The 21,496-nt window shown below is 37.2% G+C and overlaps 1 protein-coding gene and 1 long non-coding RNA gene across 4 annotated transcripts; one reads left to right on the plus strand and one right to left on the minus strand.

The window, feature by feature from the left end:
- Positions 1-1,340: 1,340 nt before the first annotated feature.
- On the minus strand, positions 1,341-19,812 carry LOC103714488 (vacuolar cation/proton exchanger 3-like). 3 transcript variants are annotated; one of them, XM_039121641.3, is made up of 12 exons: positions 19,274-19,812; positions 13,870-14,124; positions 13,082-13,149; positions 12,944-12,972; positions 12,590-12,786; positions 12,267-12,479; positions 10,309-10,443; positions 6,837-6,953; positions 6,700-6,753; positions 5,243-5,359; positions 2,449-2,542; positions 1,341-1,959 (listed from the first exon to the last, which is right to left on the minus strand). In XM_039121641.3, exons 2-12 carry the CDS (start codon positions 14,122-14,124, stop codon positions 1,949-1,951), a joined length of 1,290 nt encoding a protein of 429 aa, XP_038977569.2. In that variant the 5' UTR covers positions 19,274-19,812; the 3' UTR covers positions 1,341-1,948. The 3 variants fall into 3 exon arrangements, with proteins under 3 accessions (XP_038977569.2, XP_038977570.2, XP_088570645.2); XM_039121642.3 differs by having other exon boundaries at positions 19,249-19,667; XM_088714519.2 differs by lacking the exon at positions 1,341-1,959 and having other exon boundaries at positions 2,441-2,542; positions 19,274-19,671.
- LOC148699542 (uncharacterized) lies at positions 9,345-10,331 on the plus strand. The gene is made up of 2 exons (XR_015974750.2): positions 9,345-9,484; positions 10,256-10,331. It is a non-coding gene; the product is annotated as an uncharacterized LOC148699542 (long non-coding RNA).
- Positions 19,813-21,496: the final 1,684 nt, after the last annotated feature.

A 21,496-nucleotide genomic window follows, 5' to 3' on the forward strand; every position in this document is an offset into this window, starting at 1 on the left:
GCATGGCATGGTCTACTTTGACCTATAGATATTGTAAGACCATATATGTACACTTGTGTTAAAAACAATTTCATTCAACTGCACAGTGATGCATAATCTTAATCATGCAGTAGGGCATTCTTTTGTGAAAGGCATGTACAATTTTGAGGTTCAAAAAAAAAAAGAACTTTGGGAAATTTCCCCTCCCTCCCTCTCTCTCTCTCTCAAAGGATAAAAAAGACTTTGGGTGATGCATCCTTGAAGTTACCAGTTTGACATTTAAGTAGGCAATGATGCATGTGTTATCTAGGAAGATTAAGTTAAGAGAATGGTTAAGCAGGAGCTGTTCTTGTGATTTTCACATGCCTAGGATCCATAAAAAAAAAAACAAATATTATTATGAAGGAGACTGAAATCCCAAGATTTGGGTGTGTTATTTTACTCTGTTTCTGGTGCCTTGGCTTTGCAATGCTTTTCTGCCTGGTGATAAATTGTCAGGTTTTCATGGGAGTTTGTAACTTTGGATCTATCAATTGGCAGGAACTGGCTTGTCTGACCCTGACGCTATATAACAAGCATTTATCTCATCGTTTGTTAGGGTTTTCGATTTGTTTTAAAAAATATTAACATCAATTATGTTGCTGTTTCTTAAGCAAATAGATGCGCCCACACGCTTCCAAGAAACTTTGGATAGCCATCCGTGGGTTTGGAGGCGAACTCTTATTTTCTTACACAGACATAATCAAAGTATTAATTTGTTGCCCTCAGAGGCAGGTGTGCCTCTTCGTATTATTTTAAGGGTATACCAGCTGAAGTTGATCCTGGACCAGTAACCTAGGTTGATATCATTTAATAAAATATGAGATTCAAAAAAAAAATTGAAGTTTCTTATAAGAGTGAAAGGTTAACATCTAAGAAATTGCACCTCTCTGGATCACAAAAATATATTTCTTTCATCATGTCTTCTTCATTTGTTGAAATCAGATAGCCCTTTCCTTCATCATGGCTTCCAATGCAGCAATACAGAGATAATTATATTTCTGAGTTCTGACAATCTCGGCAGAGTACTTAACATGAGGAAAGTGTCCTCATCATTAAAAAATCATTAAAAACACTATCAAAGCATATGCAAAGGATCAGCGATAATTGACGTAATCCCTATGTTACCTGGGGTTAACACAATCCAGTGGAACTGATAACTATTATCAGTTGATATTCAGAAAAAAAGATATCCACAAACATTATAAATCCTACAGCCAATATCCAATTTGCATTAAATGCAGAATTTCATCAGTACCTGATAATTATAAGTTAGTCTCAAGATAATGCATCATAAGTCCATGTTGCAGAATACCCTCGCATTTGTCTAGAAAACTTTGAATCAAGCCTTTTATTCTCAAATGTTTTTTAACAGTAAATGTTACAGACAAAACCATACCTCTATTCCACTATTATATCCTCCAATCACCCCCATTCTCAATGCAACCTTATAACTGAGTTCTAATTTGACAAATATTGTTCGCATATTGCAATGCCGTGCATGTTGTTGCATTCCAGTGGTAATAATTAGTACAATGTCATAATGTACACCCAGCTCCATAAGACCATTGTAAAATGAAGACATGCTGACAGAATTCCTCACAAAAACAATCCCAAGATCTGAGGCAATGAAGGCTATTTTCCATGGCAAGGGGAATTCAGACTCTGTAAGGAAAGAATTAGATACATAAAAGATTACAAAACCTTCACCTCTTGAATTGCTACAACATAGCTAAAAGAGAAGCCTCTCTTAATAACCAGAATATCAAGCCAATATAAGGCTATGGAGCTAAAGCAGTTGAGCAATCGAGGACCTTTTACAATTCCATCATGCCTTAAAACTCATTATGGAGAACATGTTTCACAGTGTGCTAGTTGGCATGTATCTTGTACTGTTGACACCAAGCAAGGCTAACTGGCTTGTTCAGCATTAAACATTACCTGCACGACAAACAAACCAGATCAAACAATCAGCAATTAAGACTCATGCTGTTCATTTGATTGCTTAGAGCGGTTTCCAAATATTCCAGACTACCGCTGTCTAGACAAATACTAATGAATCACAGCGAACAGAATCGGCAAATAGCTTGGCAAAAGCACAATCTCGTCCAAATTTCTCTTCAAGTGAATTGTCCATTTTGCTAGTATGCATTCAGAAATTCAGTTATATTCACAACATTTATAGCCAAGTCCCTGTCCTCATATTCTGACAATTGTACATGAATCTGCAGGAGAAAGTTATTTACCAATGTTCCGAGTCTTTTAAACATTGTGCACAAATTAAACTAGTATGCTTCACAAATTCTGATTCCCAGGCAGCTTGATATCTCTATGTCAAGACAACTTAAGGTCATAGTATATCTACAGAGTAAATCTACAGAGGATATCTCTATATCCAGACAGCCTAGTCTGAGTCGTTTCTTTACTTACCGTCTGCAGGATCCACATGCACAAAAAAACTGGCAGCAACAATTAAATAGCATAGAATAAGCATTAGCCCCTTGAAATAGTTTGTAGTGCCTTCCTGAAAGAAAAAAAGAAACAATATTTATCAGACAAAATGATAAAGACATCATTTTGTTTTCTAAAATATAGCCAGTACAACTATTTCACAAATTTTAGAGCCCATGTCAAAACCAGCAGTTCAAGACATTTGTACCCTTTGGAGCTCATTATTTTGAGTGAACAATTTGGACCAGCATTAAATATGCAAAAAAAGAGAAAAACACAGCAAATTCAGTTCATGGTTTTTTAAAACAAGTCAACATATACAAAATTATTGAAGGATTAGAATTATAACACCTTCCAAATTGGAGGAATAGGGTTTGTTAGTAACAGTTATAGATGTATTCAAGGACATGCCCTTCCTTTTCTTTCGTCTTCTTATTCTTTACCATTGTCCTTATTCCAAAAGAAACATCTATATGTTTCTCCCTCTTTTCTTTCATTCCCATTGTCTCTCCCTATGTTCTCTACTTCACTCTTTTGTCCTCCTTTTGCTTCTCTGCTTTTTTTTTTAATTCATATTCTTCCTTCTCTCTTCCTTTTTTTTCCTCGCTTCTTTTTCTTTTTCTTCTTTTTCTTCTAGATGACTCGCTAGCAGTCAGGGATATCTATAGGCAAGGGACTGCCATGACAACTACGAAGAAAAGAAAAACAACAGCAGTATGTCAAGTGATCTTGGGATTGCATTTATTCAATGTCGAGATTAAGATTGCCAATATTAGTCAGAAATCAGTGTAAATGATCAGAGAAGCCTGAAAAGTCAACACAAGGCAAGGCACGAATTTGCCCTAACTGGACTTGTGGATGATAACCAAATCATCAAAATTCAAAATCAGCAAGGATGAGAGAGAGGGCGGGCCCTCGCGCAACGATAACCTTGCTCCATTGTGACCTGGGTGTGACAATTTTGAAAAATGGAAACAGCCTCTCCGCATGTGAGGCTAAGGTTGTGTATATCTGACCCTCCATAGCCTCTGTAGTGCGGAGAACCTCGTGCATTAGAACACCCTTTTAGCAAGGATGAGGGAATAGATATCATGCAAAGGATATCAATCAAGATGATGAAGAAATAAGTTGAGACTCAATAACTAGGATTGCCAAGCAAGCTGTTCGTGTGCAGCTTGTGTTCAGCTTAATATTTAGCTTGATATCAGCTCCCACAACAATGAAACGAGTCACACTATCCAGAATTTTGAGCTCGAAAATAAACGAGCCGAAGACGAGCTTGATCCAGCTTCACTCATATTTGGCTTCATATAGCTCGAATATATGTTATAATTATAAGTAAACACAGATATATAGTGTAAAATATTATCTAACAGTTACAAATTAAAATATTTCAATAAATTGATAAATATTGATGAGTTCTATTTTGAGGAATAAATCTCAGTCACAAGATTATGATCTGACAGATAAGATAATAGCGAAAGGCATCAAATGCCCTAAGGTTCCTCATCCCCATCCCTTGGGTTCGATGTCCTCTCTTCCTCTCTGAGACTCCCAAACAACTTCTTCTTCCCCAAATCCCAGCTCCACGCCACCCAAGACCTCACTGCTGGTTCCTCTCCCATGGCCCTCTCCATCTCACTGCAACATTACCTGCCTTCCCCTACCTTAGTCCCCTGATTTACATCACCATACCGCTTGTCTTCCTCTCTATAGTGGTCCTCTCTAACTAACTGCTGTGTTGTCAGCTTTCCTCTCTCCTGTGCCTCTCTGCCCCACCACCACCAACATCACTTCCCTCACCTGGATCATCATGGAGGATAGAGTTCAAGGGCTTCTTTCTTTTCCAGGATTTCTTCATTCCCAAGTTCCGACAACAGAAGCCCTCTCTTCAAGTCTCTTAGATGATGCTTTATTCTCTCTCTGAACTCACTAGCATCGTCTCAACTTCAGCCTATTTCTAGCCTGATCTAGCCAAGCTTGAACTGGGTCGTAATTTAATGACCTGAGCTAGAGCTGGCTTTTCCTAGGTTGACTTGAGCTTGAGCTTGGCATAACTAGTTTCCAGCCGACGAAGTCTAGCTTGCTTATGTTCAGCTCATTCACACCCCTATCTATAACCATACATCTCTAAAGTTCACCATACCGGTTGGTACGGTACCAGTATCGAACTAGTATATATTCTCGTACCGTACCAACACTCGGTATGCCTTGCCATCTCGTACCGTACCACATACTGACACTATAATAGAATGGTACTGGTATAGGGTCCGGGACTAAGACGACGAATCTTGCAAAATTCTTTCTCAAAGCTTTGACATAGACCAATCCAACCAAACAAAATAACCTACAATATGGAATCAGTTCAGTTACAGAACAACATTGCTTTTTTTTTATTTCTTAAAGGAAAATAAATTAACTAAATGGCAAGTTACAAGCCTCAGAAAACCTACTATGCCCTGACCTATCATCCTCAAGTACAAGATAGATTGCTAAACTCCAATAGGCTTGGGTAGAAGGAGACAATTTCCTCGTTGGAAAGAAGAGCATTGCTGGTCAAGCAAAATCTTTCCGGGGAAGATAATTCCAGCAAATAAAAGAATAAAAAAAAAAATTAAATCTCATTGCAGATGCATGATCTAAGAGGATGTGTTGCTTATTCAAAACAAACGAGTTAGCATGTTTCAAATATGATAATCAATAAATTTAAGGCTTAAGCAACAAAATGAATGTAAATATTTGCCAATAGAAATTTCAAAGTTTGAGAACAGACCTGTAGCATAAATGCCACAACCAGTACTGTTATAAAGAGGGTAGCTGTCTCAAATAATTGAAAATTCAAGTCCATCTGTTTTCCCGTTATCCAACCAACAACCACACAGAAAGGAATCTGCAATCACCAGTAGCAAGTGATATTTAATAATCTATGAGACAATTATCATATATAGCTTATACATACATCAGTTTCTTCTATTCTTGTAGTAACTGGAGATGCAGCAAAGTTCTGTTTTATGATAGCCAAAAGTAACAGGGCATCTATGCAAAGTTGCTGCATCCTGGATATGACGCAGGAGCTTCATTCAAATAACTGGTTTCTGTATCTTATAAGAAAATTCAGGTATCAACTTAGGCTCGTCCCAGTTGGAGCAACATTTTGGTTCCTTTGGGATCCTATGCACTTTCCATCATAATTGGAGTTGTTAACAGCCTTTCTGTAGTATATATACTTAGGATCTATAATAATCTTATTGACCTTTAATAGGATCTGGATTGAATTAGGACTGAACTTTTTATTCGAAGTCCAATGGTAGCTCAGTGAAGTGACTCTATTAGAGATTTAACCTCACCAAACATGTCCACATATTGACGAAGTTATACAGCTGTAAACACGTCTCAAGATAAGTGATATGAAGGAATTTCTGTAGCTTATTTAGTTAGCTCTATACGGCCTAAGATCTAATGAGTTAATGGTCTGGGGTACTGTAAGAGTAAATGATCTGTAAAACTAAATAGGGTCAAAACAACTATGCATTGTAAAGCACTTCCATTGATTATATGATGAAGATTGGTCATTTAAAAGGTTTACTGTTTTTTAAATCATGCAGCACCAGTTATCTTAACTCCTCCATCATTACAGAATTACATATGGCCAAAATACAATCTCCTTCTTAACTAAGAGATAGTGTTGCTATTAATGGCATTATTATCTTGCTCCTTCCCTCCCGCTTAAGATATTTCTCAAATTCATCAATGAGAAGCAGCCTTAGTATAAGCATCTTCTGTTTCCTACCCACCCTTACTTGTAAGATCATTAAAAAAATTTGACTATTTGCTGCTCAACGGCTAAGATATACCAATACCTAAATTATCCCCACCTCTCATTCATTTAAGCAAAATAATCTTCTTCTTAAGTGTAGATAAAAATATTGACAGGGGGAGATGGGAAACAATCAATAATGAAGCTCTCCATTTAGTAGTGCCAGTTCATTAGTCATTTTAAGCCTTAAAATTTATTTTTATGATAGGAATGCAATTGAATAAATGCACTATATTAATTATGATTATACAGCTGGAATATTTCAGCGCCTAGATATAAACCATCTCCTCTAAGGAAGGTTCCCGAGCCTGTTTTTCAGGTAGGAAAGCCCCAGGCCCTTAACTGCTGAAAGACTAAGAATCCATTCAAATATTAGCAGCATAATAAACCTGTAAAAATTTTCAGAGCATTACCACAAACATCGATATTTGTGTAGATGATCCAATTGCAACCCCTAATGTTATGTCCTGCAGGAAAAGAAGGATGAGGTATATAGAAAAAACTAACACGCAATGACTTCAGTAATATGAATATGCTTCACATCACTTACAAGTTTATCCTTCATGGCAAACATAATTGCACTTGCATGTTCAGCAGCATTGCCAACAATAGGAAGCAAAATGACACTAATAAATCCCACGGGCAGGTTCAATGAGTCGGATGCTCCCTGAAGGCGAACCAGACAACATGGTAAGCTATTTATAGAGTTATCATCATTCTATAAGAACAATCTTCAATCAAAAGGCTTGGAACATTCAAGAACTCTTCAATATTTTTGGATGGCTAATATGTTAATGCCTTAACCCTACGTGTGGAAAGGTTGTTTCCGTATTTCAAACCCATGGTAGCCACTTGGTCCAAATGTAGAAACCTTAGAGTTGCGCCCAGCTCACACTCTAATATGTTAAAAAAAATAAAAATCACTAATGGATATGGAAAAGCATATCCGAGTATGCTGTGTACCATTGAGAAGTCGAGATTGATATTTCAAAATATATATATATATAGTTTTATGAAAAGGTTGGAGTTCTGATGATCGAAATGAATTAGAAACAAATCTTACAGAGATACAGAGTTATCTTCACTACTAAACTCCTGAAAAAGGTCAGATACAATACAAACAAGAAAACATCTAAAAATAATAGTTAAATTGACAATTGATACATCACACTACAACGAAAATCGCAGTTGTGACAAGATGCTTGGATATGGCAATTAAGCTACCTCAAGTCAGCTGCATCCAGCATAATTTCTGTATCTTCAAATAAAAAACTGAATGGGATTTTTCTGGTTTAGAAGCATCTAGAAGCCTTCCAAACCATCCACTGGATTTTATTGTTCATAAGGGAGGCATACTTGTGTGTTGGATATAAAAAAAGGACTTTCAATTTAGCGTTGTAATTTTTACTAAGTTTTAGATATTCCCTGTTTAAGTGAGATTACTTTCCTAGTGACTGAATCACTTGAATCAGTTGAAGGAGACGAGGCTTCTGGCCCAGCCTGAGGGCAGGTCCCACTGGACAGGAGAGTTTTTACTGCCATGAAAATCTAGACCACTACATACAAACACCAGAGACCTAACTCTATAGACATGGAAGCTAGGTGATAATGGAAATTAAGTTCCAGATACATGCAACGATGTCAAAACCACCATTGCAGTCCCAACCTCGGATGGGAAAGGTCGAAGGTTAACATTAGGATGGCATCCAATCATAAAAACATGTTAAACTTTGAAGAAATGGATCCAATTTGATATGTTTGAATATTAGCATATCCCCCATAACATCAAGGTTGGTCCTAAATAGGAGTTATTGGATATGAGGATTCATAAATTCATCATAAAATATTTGGGATATGGCTTGATGGTTATGTTTAAGGTATACATGCAATGATGTTAGCATCCAGCATAACCCTTGAATCTCTTAACAAATTCATCATAAATGCAAGGTTTCCACACTATAAAAGACTGGAGAGAATAGTGAAAGAATTAGAAGGCTCTACGGTCAAAGATATTTGTTGATACGATAAGTAGCAAAACAAGATTTTTAGATCCATTACTAAAAGGCTTGTTAGTTTGTAGTTTCTAACTGAAAGTATGATAAAGGAAAAAATATGTTAATCAAGAAACCTGAAACTATACAGCTTGAGAATCTAACTTTTATGGAGAAAATCTAGATTAATAATTAAACAAAACTCTTTTAGCAATTAAAAATAAAGAGGACACAAGAAAGGATTAAAGCATTGTAAGTCATGCTAGTGGCAGTTCTAGGTTGGCAAGGTACAACATTATGCAAACAATAACATGTGTTAATATGGAACAATATGAGCTAAATCCAAAAGATACACCGACCACATAGTAATATACATCGAAGCTTTTCTCTCAGTGCACACTAACATACATTAGCAGAATCCCTTTTTCTATCTAAAGTATGTTAGTTTAGTTGTTAGTTGTTATTATTGGCAAAAAGACATGTTCTGATAAATTAAACAAGAATTTGAACGCTTATCAGTAGCTATTTTAGTCAAATTAAGCAGACATGTTTAAGGACAACAAAAATTTTTAAGGACAACCGAAATGCACAAAGTACACTATTTTAACAACGCTGAACCTTAGACAAATACATGTTTCCTACACATAAGATCCTCACAATACAAAAAAAGATGAAGTTCAAAATTTCAATTAACTGAAAATATAATTTGAATAATCAATATTTTACATGAAAGTATACTGTATTTAAGGGATGTCTAAACTATTAATCACATGACAATATCAAAACTCGAATTCAATTAGGCTAGTTTTGGATTTATTAGATTTGAATGAGAAAAAAAATTGGGAAAACACCTTTCCCCCAAATTTCTTCTATTCATTTTTATTCAAGCACGGTTCCACAAGTTTCTTCTTGAACCAGGTTGTATGTCTGTTCATCATAATTTCAGTGTTATAAAAAGAAAAACCTAGCACTAGCATGCTTGTATATAAAAAATGTAAAAAGAAAACATTACCACCTCTTTGAATTTTGGATTGGCCCTTGACTAGAATAATTCTCACCATTTATTTTCCAAATGCAATCCTCTTAGCTCACAAAGTACTAAAGTAGCTTTGGTAATGGATTGGGAGGCTCAAGATATAAAATAGGCAATACTGATGCAGCCCTAGGGTCAGGGGTTGCTCATCAAGTGTTTAGGAGCTTTTTGTAGGTTTAGGTTGGTTTAAAGAATGGAGAACAGTGCTGTTCAACAAACTGTAAGCAGAAAATAGCAATTTGCAGTGGTATCATTAGATCTATATGCACTATTGTCACAATGGCTTTATATTTGGTTTGTACTTTAGAACAGGATGGCTTTATATTAGGTTTATACTTTAGGACAGGTTTATAGCAAAAAGACTAAGTGTCATAAAGTTCCAGCACAGAGAATATAAAGATTTTCAATCAGAAATAACATTCAGATCAAATATGGCCTCTAGCATGTGCATGAGAACAAATGAAGTGTTAATTAATGGTTTGATTACTTACCAAGCAAATCAGTCATAAACAGCAAAAAATATCAATTTCCAACAGGTAAAAAGCTATACATTGAGAAAATGGATAGAACAGGAAAAGAAGCATGTGCATGTGCACGCGCCGAGAGAGAGAGAGAGAGAGAGAGAGAGAGAGAGAGAGAGAGAGAGAGAACAAGAAATCACACAAAAAATCCTTTCTTGTGTATAAATCTTCCAAAAATCTGAAAATACAAGGCACATGGCTCCCCTGTTTAAACCCTAAGACCCTATTGAAGAAACTCTCCAAACCTTCCTGATATGTGTGGATTTATTTCAATTTTCAATAAACAATTCAACTGTTAGATTGAGAGATGCAAAAATCCCCTCTCTCCAATTTTTTTTTCAATATCGGGACTGTAAATCCAATTTTTTTTTCAATATCCGAACTGTAAAGACTAAAGAGATATCTATAAAACCTAACAAAACAGATATGAACAATACAATTAAGAATAGATAGAAAAAGAACTGAATCATTTATTACCTCTATGGCATTAACAAGGTATTCAGAAAGAATGGAGACCCAAATGGTCAAAACAGCAAGCCATGAAATTGCTTCCCATTGGCCTAACTCCGGAACTTCCACTTCATCAGGATCATCCTCGTTCTGCCTGTCTTCCTATCGTACCCATTAATTATTGAAATGTACAAGAATTATATATGCACACATACACATATAGATAAACAAAACTATCAAGATTGACAAAAGTTGCATGGATGGATAAGAATGAACTTGGCATTATCGCAAGTCATTTACACTGAAAACTAAAATTACAAAATGCTTCTCTGAAGTTGCTGATTCTCTGGTCTTCTACGAAAACATCTTAACTAGAAAATATGATATCATAGATTATCTATCTGATAAGGAAACAGAAATTAACAAAAAAAAGGAAGCTTTCAAAGAAAATTGAAGCAAAGTCTAGTCCTTAAAAGCGATTAAACCACAGCAATCAGAATATAGAACAAGTTGCAGAATGATGCAAGAGAGGGAAGCAAGAAAGGCTCCTTTTATTAGAATCTTGAACAGTGATTCATGCATAAACATGAAAATATTGCATGCAGAAGGAAATCAAATTACTACATTATTAGGGGGAATGATTTATTCACTGACTGAAAAGAAGATGAGCGAAGAATCAGTTTTAAGTTAGAAATGTGTTTTTATAGAAAACATGAAATCTAGCAGTTCTGAAAACAGGAGTCCTGATACACCGAAACTCTATAAGGAACACCATAATAACAATTAAAGCTGACACAAAAGAAAATTACAACTTCAAATCTCTCGGTAAGTGACTATTAACAATAACCATAATTAACAAGCCCTATCTCTATCTCCTGGGCTCGGTGTTTTGACATTCTCGATAATCATATAAAGCAAAAAATATGATATAACACAAAAATATTAACAATTAAAGGCCCCAGGCCCTCCACAAAATTTAAAATTGTTTCTGCTGATGATAGAACCAAAGTCAACTTCAGACGTCTGCACACGCCAGGACTGTCTGAATCTTTTTTTCTTATTCCTATGCTCTCTTGGGAAAAAAACTTAATGAGCACAATAATTGATGGATCATTGGTGACTTATGATTGACAACCAAGAAGAGTGATGCGTCTAGAGAAATGTCTGCACAGAGCTCATCTCCCATATGAAGCACCAATGGGTTTTTGCTACTTATTTAGAAAATCATACTAATATTTTACATGGTAATTAGGAAAAGATAGGTCAGATAACTAAGGTTATTACAAATAGTTCTTGAGGCATCATTTTATAATAATTATTCAGTTAGAGTGATAGATCTCCGCCTCGAAAGACAGTGTATTGTCAGGAAGGAAAATAGTGCTCCATGCCATGTCTAAGTGATTTTTCAAAAATGATCATCATCAACGACTTGTCCTGTCAAACAGCAGGAGATTATGGTGCATCACCGTGGGGAGAGAAGGTTCCAACAAGGAATATGTAAAAGACATGATGTATCAGGGGAAAAAAGACTATCAGTTCATAAGTAGAGCCAGTAAACTGACTAGAAACCATAGCGTAAAGATATCAGGCCAAAACACATGTAATGGTGTCATAATAATGTATTTATCCAAACATATCCAAATAGTTTGGAATCACAAACTTAAATTGAATTTTCATTGGATGAAAGAAAATAGTTTCACTATTAATATGCCTTCTCCAGCAATTTCACAATTAATACAATGTTTGTACACGTGAATATTTGTAGTCAATATTTTCACATGTTCTGCTCAGGTAAAATATGCATTTTTATTCCTGAGTGCTGATTCTCAAACCAGATCAGCTGGAAGCATGGATCGTTTTCGAAGGACCAAAGTGAAAATTTAAGCTGACCCAGAAACCATAGCTGTCATCAGTGGATTTGTACAGTTACTCAGATTAAAATGGTAATTTAACTCAAATCTTCCAGGTTTAGTCAGATAACTTACTTCATCAATTGGAGTGTAAAGGTTGCGGTGGCTCTTCAGTTGAAAAACAAGGTAGCTAGCATAAGCTACGAGCATCACACAACTGCTAAACCTTGAAAGAGAAACCTCTGACTTTCCATATTGCACCTCTGAGTGTGTAAAGTGAAGAACAGCTGGAAACAGTAGGCCCATTACAGCCATCAGCAGCAACCCTGAATTTACGACTGTAGCTGCCTGTTGTAGATGAATGCTGCCTTTTAATTGTATTTATCTATCAGACATCAAACAAGAAAGATCTGCTAATGAATCGAACAAAAACTGCATTCACTGTTTAAAATCACCACCTTGTTGAAGACCTGATCTTTCTTGGAATGAACGATCCCACCAGCGAAGAAAGCACAACCAAGAACTAAGAGCATATTTGATAATATAGAGCCTAGCAATGATTGTTTGACTACACGAATCATTCCATGTTTCAATGCATAAATAGCTATGATCATCTCTGTTGCATTTCCAAATGTAGCATTTAGAAGGCCCCCGACTGCAATCACCATAATGTATATACGTCATTGACATGCAACGGAAATCTGGCTCCAGGTAGACAGGCTTAGGAGTAAAAGAAAAATAATGTAGTATCTACTATTTAAAAAGTGTATGAGCCATTTAAAAAAGAGGACATAATTCTAAATGATGTCTACCTGTGGGTCCAGTGTAGAAGGCAAGCTGTCTGCACCATAAGAATGGCAGCATGTCAATTGGCAAATTCATGAAATAATTATAGACAAGTCTCCCAAAACAAAAGGAAGAAACAATTCCATACAAACAGCAAGACTTACTCAGTCGCATAACCCAAACGCTCAGCTAACGGAGTTATGCCTATCAAACTGAAGAAAAAAACCAGTCCCTGCAACGTAGTATAATAATAATAATAGTAATAGTAATAATTAATAACAATAATAATAAAAGAAAACATGAGAATGTAAACTTTTTGATGTTTTTATCCTAGAAAAGGGGGCAAAAGTACATCACAAATAATTTCCATCTGTCAATTTAAGTCCTCTATGCAAGCTGAATCAAATGTCATAGAATATGAAAAGTATAATTTGCATTCTGCAAAAGTGACTATACAATCTGGACCCACCAATAGTGAGATCAACTAATAATCGAACCTAGAATATCTTCAACGATTAGCCCCACAAATCACGACAGATGACCTGTAAGATAGGGTGGATATACATGCAAGTTCACTAATTATTTCTCAATTCAATTGAAATGGCTGGAAGACTACAGATCTTCACCCCATATTACTAATAGGAGTGGTAGAGGCATGGTCTGCCGTACCGCTCCATACTGTCCAATATGAAGCATACCGTACCGGAAGAAAACCGGTGTGAAACATACCTTCAAGTCAGTACAAGCTCAGTAATGCCCGTACTGAGGCGTACCGAGATAAAAATTGAAAAAATGGTTAGAAAGCTATTTCGGTACAAAGATGTATTGTACCATACCAATAAGGTACTGATATGGTACCGGCATCGAGAATGCGGACCTTGTAGAGGACTAAAAACAGGTAGTCTAGAATAACCATAACACTAAATCTAACAAGTAATAGTAGCATACTTACATGATTTTTAGTAAGGTAATGGAGAATGATCGACATGGGTCCAAATGGTAGCAACATATTGATCTTCGCTGTAAATATAACAACTTTTACATTCTTCCATAGTCGTTCAAATAATCTTGAAAGGGTCCATGACATAGCAACATTTGAAAGTGACACATTATGAGGTATCTCTACGTGTGGTGTCTTTACTGCAGATTGTGATGAACTGACAAGTGTCTCCATCTCAATTTCCAAGTCTTCCCTTTCAGATTGCATCTGCATATCCAAGCCAATATAAATACAGTTTATTAGTAAGAAAAAAGAAAAAGCGCTCAACAAACTAAACTATCTTGGAAATTTTGAATGTAATGTAATGTCTTTTTTTCAGAGAATAATGGTGGAACGCCACTGTGGAACCCAGAACCTCCCCCCAACATGTGTTGAGGAGTGAGGTGCCAGTCAACAGACCCAAAGTCTGGTTGGCAATTTCAGATATAATAATATTCTACGCTAAAAGAGAGACTTGGAAGGGGGAAAAGTCTTATTAACCAATTGATGCACCATATTAAACTCAAACAAAGTCAGTCCTTAACAAAGACGCATCATCAAACAAATACAACCTTAAAAAATAAAAAATAATAATACCTTCTCGATAAGATGCATTATGTTGGCAAAAATCAAGTATAGAAGTGTACATTAGGTCATTGCATGCTTAATGAGACACTTTTCTTTGTCATACAGCCCTTGTCTCCTTACACTAAATTAGATGGGAATCATGTTTTTCATCTCAGCCAAAATGCATGTAATGTGTTGCATGGGGTACCCTTCGACACAACTAGTACAGAATATCAGACTTTTGTTTTTTAGCTAACATAGTTCAGGTGTCACTAGATATCATCCAAGTCAGTATTAGTATAATGGATGATAATTTTAATATATTTTTTTTATCAATTTTCAACACTTACTATAAAAATTAACGTGTAAAATGATAATCCTTTTTTTCACTAATATGGGTTGACAATTAAATGTCAGTCATTATATATCAGCTGAGCAAATATCCGAACATCTTGCTCATTAAATATTTCAAAACAAGAATAAAAAATATTAAGCGTTCCATCTTGACCAAGATAAACCAAATCTCAGTTTATATCAGTATAACTCAGCCACGGAGATTGTCAAGATCCAGAAGTTAAAACCTTGGTGCGAATTCTTATATTTGTATATCTAGCATTATGCACCACTACTTATAAAGAACACTCTCTTCAGCATTTGCACCTCAGGTTTTAATAGTATTAAATCCCAGAATTGCCATCATAAAACCATCCCAGAAACATATGCTCAAAGTTCATTTCCTCGATGCTCATCAGCCTCATCCCACGAGACTGTAGCTGATTAGGCCAGTTATTCTAATTCTATTATAGGTTGCTCCACAATTACGTCATCTATCTTTTTGGATCTAACCCTCATTTCATGGAGGTCTAGGAAGTAACCGACAGTTCACGATTTAGTGTTGAATATAAAAAGAACTCACGTTGAAATTAGTAGAACATTGATCTACTGCATGACTGGGACAATGTTAGTGCAACTCCCATGGATATTAATTCTATCCTTCATGCACCCACCAAACATATTGAGGTACCAAGGTATGCTATGCTAGTACTGGGACTCGTACCGGTTGCTCAATGGTATGATATGGTACCATGCCTGTCTGGGCCCATACCGACATAGCTAGAGTTGACAAGAGAGGGGGAGAGAGAGAAGGAAAGAGAGGATGAGAAGGGGGCAAGAGGGACGAAGGGAGAGAGTGAGGGGGAGAGAGAGAGAGACCGAAAGAGGGAGAGAGGGCTTTTGAGCCCCCTCTCCTCAGGTTGCATGATAATAGGGGCGGAAGAGACCCTATTTTGTTGAAGAGAGAGAGAGAGATAGAGATAGAGATAGAGAGAGAGAGAGAGAGGGAGGGAGAGGGAGGAGGAGGAGGGGAGAGAGGGAGAGGGAGGCTGAGATAGGCAAAGAGAGGGCTTTCAACCCCCTCTCCTTTGGTTGCACGAAAACAAGGGCGGACTTCGTTGAAAAGAGAGAAGAGAGGGGGGGGGGGGGGGTAGAGAGAGGGAGAGGGAAAGGAAGGGAGGGAGAGAGAGGGTGAGAGGGCTTTCGAGCCCCCCTCTCTTCCGCAGGCCACGGCCACACGAACAGGGGTGCCCCTGTTTCGAAATGAAATAAGAACTCTACTCCTTAACCATTGGTTGAGTTTAAATGAGCCAAACTTGAGCAAGAATTTTATCTCGGCCGAGATCTTGGTTTGTATCAGTAATAAGCTACACCTCAATATGATGTATGAAAATTTTGCCCTATTATCTTGGTCGATAGAAATTGACAAAATCCAAGATATTAGCCGATACAATATATTCATACTGGTCTATACTTTTTCAATTATTTTTTAAATCATTTTTTAACAAATAAATCTCAAAAACAAATACTTAAATGTAGTTGATAATATCGATATAAACGGAGATTTCAATTCATCTAGATCTCAGTCACTAATCAAAATAATTGATATCTCGGGATTAAAAAATCTTGAACTTGATCTCGGCCATCGTAGCTCAACTCAAGCTTGAGCAGAGCTTGAGCCAATCATGTAACAATTTGAGCTGAGCTCGAGCAAGCCCTAGCTCACTCACCTTCGGTTCATTTACACCCTTAGTGACAAGGACATAAGCATGTTATGGCACAACCTCATGCCCACCTTTTAAAAAGCAACAAGGCAATGCCTCTCTCCTAATGTTGCCTTAAGAGCAGAATCCATCTTAGAATTTAAATTGCCTACTCTAGAAAAGCTCATGTCCCATTGGAGGGTAGTGTCATGGGTATGAGTGAAGGGCAGCGGGAGAGAGATTAGCAAACTTGTGTTAGAAGTGGATACATGCCAACTAATGGGACCTTGAGTTCTTTCAGCTTCTCATACTAGATTCTTGCATATTTGATTGGACTTGTCCTTTTGCTTCTCTTTAGCTAATTATTCTTGTGCAGTTTCCGTTCTCGGTTCTCTCCCTACAGTTATCTCAAGCAATGCAGCCAATCCCAGCAAAGTTTGAAAAATTGGTACTCTCTCATGCTTTAACATTTGTTCACAAGCCTTGTATTCATATAATAGAACACCCAGTCCCACTTAGATACAGGCCTTTTTCCAAGCACATGATGATTATCCTTTTTTATGGCCAAAGCACAATGAAGTTAAAAGATGGCACAGCAGACATAATGAAAAGATTCATCTTTAGGACAATCAAGATGGCTGTTGGTATCTCAAGAAACATGGGGAAAGGAAAAGTTAGTGAAAAGGGGATTTAAGAGTGTGCACAATCTATATCTTAATCTAACAGAAAGGCCGTGGTGCACTGTTATCACTGTGGGTAGCATAGTCACATCAAACAAGAGTATCTGCAATGTGCACAAGAAGAAGAATGATAATGGGTATTGGATGTGGCAATTGTATTGAAGAGTATTAACAATGGTGATGATAGATACATTCTTACTATCTCTGTAGGTCTTAGTGCTTACAGTAATTGGTGGCTTCTAGATTTGGCTGATTTTTGTCATGTTTATTACATTTGGTTTGATTCTTCTTAAGAGAAGGCACTCTCATTCAGCCAAATAGGGACATTAACATTGAAAATGTTTACCAAAGCAATGTGTTCTCAGTGGGGTCCAATATAACCCTCAAATGTCCAAGAATCTAATCTTGCTAGGTATACTCCAAGGGTTGTCATTATTCGGCATGAGGTGGAGTTGCAAAGGTGGCAGGCAGCACCATCGTTTAAATGAAGAATGAGATGCATAAATCCACCAAAAACACAGTTAAAAAAGGAGTTCCAATGACAACTGCATTGTGTTGGAAAAGTTAAACGAGGGTGTTGTGCTGGTGGGCAGACAATCATCTCGAGTCACTTTTGTTATAATAGCACATTGCAAGTATTACAAAAAGTTTCTACAAGATACAGACAAACAAGGTAGGATGAGTATATCTGAGCGAAGATCGAGTTCAAATCTTGTGCAAAGATGAGATAGTCACAACCCAAGAAGAAGGGATGCTATCAAATATGGCTTATTGAGGTGTATAATTGCGTTCTTGTTGGCTGAGCAGTGCATGCCAAGATGATGATTGTTGTGGCATGATACCTATTGCCACAGTAGGCAAGTAGAGTCCATGAATAAGTCCAAATCCAAGGTAACACAAGGAGAGAAGAAGGCACAAATTAATGCAATGACATGCTTGTCCCCATAATACTAGAAAGCTCATGTTTCATGGATTGTGGTGTCATAGTTGTAAGTGGATGGGATATAAAGGAAGAGAGTACGAGGAAGAAGAAAGAAGAATCGAGGGTGCTCACTTTGTCTTGGTTCTTATGCTTCTTCAGTTATATACTAGGTGTTCTCTTGCAATTCTAAGAGAGATTTTCTTTTGTCGGTATGCCTTCTTTGTGATTCCTTGTGTCAATCTCTCTTGGGTGATTCTCTTAGGCAACGTGCATAAGAATGGAGGAGCTTGGAGAACAGTTGTTTGGTGGTAAAATTAACCCTAATAAGCTATGCAATTTATTAAATCCCTCAATCCCCCCCCCCCCAACAAAAAAAAGACGTAGTCAAATGCCAAAGATGCAAATTCCTATGCCTCTTATTATGAGTTATTTTCTTATATTTTCTCCTTTTTATTGTGGTGCTGAACATGTTTGTTATCCAATCTACAACTCAAGGAGTCCTACAGCCAGGCTTAGAGCTTTCAAATCCCTGAATTCCCCACATCTGAGGCACAGTGTACTACAAACTTAATCTTACATGCTAATTGTCTGTTCAACTATCAAATTATCTACTACAGAAACACAGGATACTTCGACATCATGCTGCTTGGGTCAGGTTTAAAAATAGGGAAGATATTCATGGGAAGCTTGTCTCCAGCATCGATCTTGGTAGCTGAGAATCCCTGCTAAGAGCTTCATTCCTAGATTTAACCAAAAGCAACTTTCTTTTGGGAACTAACAAAAGGTCATATGCAATAGATTCCTCAGGGAGCAACAGAACTTCCCAACTGAGGTTATAATAGAAGATCCAGTTATAAAACACATACGACAATGTAACTTTGTCCAACAAGTAAAAAACAAGTTCAAGCATTCATAACGTTTTACGAGAAACTAGTAACCGAAAAATTTCATCCAAGACAAACATTGAATCAAATTTCGACTAATTCAGACTCAGATTCATCAGCAGCAACAAAATCCCTCAATTGCCGATGCGGTATCAAGACAACATATACTCAGAATCGAAGCGAAGAAAACATGACCCATATTCAAAGTCCAAACACTCGAAGACTTGGGAATGATAAGAAGATAAAAACACATCGAATCTTACCACCAAAATCTTTCCTCCTACCCACCTTTATTGTCTACGAAAATTAAAGAACCGGCAAGAGGGGATCGCGATCCGCCGAACGACGCGGGATCCCTCCTCTCCTACGATGCTCTTCAGTAGATCCGACATCAAGATCCCCGCGTGGAGTGTGGGGTACGTGCGGGGGAGACAAAGATCCAATTGGGAAAACGCCAGCCGGCCGGCGACCCTCGGGCGCGAGAGAGACGATAACCAGTGATTAGGTCTCTTTCTAATAATAAAATTCTCCACCCCAGCAAGAAGATGGGACTTAAAAAAAAAAAGAAAAGGAGAAGAGGGATTCAAGTTTGACGATGGTCAGAGCTGGGAGATCGCCACCGTGTCCACCGAGGAAGCTTCCTCGAAGGTGGAAGGAGCCCGCAAACAAACCCCCCGATCCCGGTCGAGAGCCGGTGAATTGGGGCGAGTCAAGATCCGTGCCGCTGTCCGACTACGACCCGTGACCGAACCCTAGCGGAAGTCCGGGCCAGGCCAGATGTTGACCATTGTGTTGAGCCCAAAACTTCTCGATACCAAGGATTTCGTGCAGGAGCCAGCAATGAAGTTTTATTTCAAGCATTTGATTTCAAGAAGAAAAACTGATGCATTGCATGACACGCTAATGCAGATGATGGTGATGGAAAGAGAAGGAGATGGTTATTTCTCAATACAATTTTGATGTGAAGGATGGTAATCACACATGCATATTTGTTGGAGAATTTTTTTTGACAAATAGGATTTTGTTACTTGGTATCTCTCTCTCTCTCTCTACATGTATATCATGTCAATGGTTTTTGGTATGACTCACCTAGAATGCATGCTTCTAGATGCTCGATTCTATGAGGACCGGTGCCCAATTCAAAGTGTGGTGTGAATTCGTTCTTGTTGTGCACCGCATGCTTTTTTTTCGGGTAAAATGGATAAAATTAAACCATTCTAGAATAAATATATTTGTTAGAGTTGAAAAATAAAATATTCAAAAATTGAGAAAAAAAGATTAGTCGTATAGTCCTATAATACAATGTCGATGTGCTTGGATATATAATCCGATCGATTGTACAATTAGCTTTTTTTATAGATACGTGAACCCTCACAAGAGATTGATGAACATATCACTCACCAGCATTCATGTGGGAGAGGATGAGATCTTACCTTCATAGAAAGTGAATATGAAAGTCATCTAACAATTGGAATCGAATCCATCTCCTGAAAAGCCCTCAATATCTATATAGCATAAATTAGTCCTTCCCATACAGCAAGCAATTCTACTATAAGGATTGTAATAGTATAAATCCTAATAATGCCAAAAATACCTCTCTCATGTACACGAGAGCGGTAGCTCCTAAGAGAAATATATTACAGAAGGAGATGTAGAAATTGCATGAAAATAGTTATAAGTTACCCCAACTATGGATCGTCCCTCTGAAGTAGATACGTGGATAAATTTCTGGATCCGGATGGAAACCTCTAAAAGAATCATTCTATGATTCTATCTCATCTCTTAAAAGGTAGGACCATTTCAAGCCAGCCGGATACGGTGGCATCGTATAATAAATTTTAGTTTAATCTTCTTCAGTGTAATGCTAAGGGTATCTCCATTCTATTTTCGCCAGTTGCCTGCGAGCCTTCCTGCTCTTCGTACATGAGTCCTAGCGTGCGGGCACGTTTCCTTAATTTTTTTTTCTTTTATTCTTTTTTTTTTCCTTTTCCCCTTCGTGGCTCCAACTCTTATTCAAGCTACTATATCTGCCGATATCGAAGAAAAAAAAAAGGAATCACAACTGATTGGACGGCTGACTTTGGCTCAGAAAATCCAAAGGGAGTGGACGCATGTACACCACTGCTAAAATTTAAAGATTTCTATGTATGCATGTATTATAGAGAAGAAGAAGAAGAAGAAGAAGAAGAAGGAGGAGGAGGAGGAGGAGGAGGAGGAGGAGGAGGAGGAGGAGCCCTCAACTGGTTTGCAGGTGCTCGTCTACTGCTAAATGGCAACGCTATGCACTTCATTGCAGTGCATTATCATATGTATTCAGTTATTTTATTAATTAAAGCTGTACATTGATGTCTATTATACAATTAACTATGACGATATCTTAATTATGACTGCAACTATTAATGAAAAATAGACACCATTAATAAATAGCTAGCTTGTTTTGTCCAATTGGATTGCTCATACGATTGAAGCATAATGTAAGAACTTTTCCTTATAAACTTTGTTCTTGTTCTG

Source organism: Phoenix dactylifera, chromosome 18 (genome assembly GCF_051530095.1).
Source record: "Phoenix dactylifera cultivar Ajwa chromosome 18, Ajwa_hap1_PhDact_Kaust_v1.1, whole genome shotgun sequence".
NCBI classification, from domain to species: Eukaryota; Viridiplantae; Streptophyta; class Magnoliopsida; order Arecales; family Arecaceae; genus Phoenix; species Phoenix dactylifera.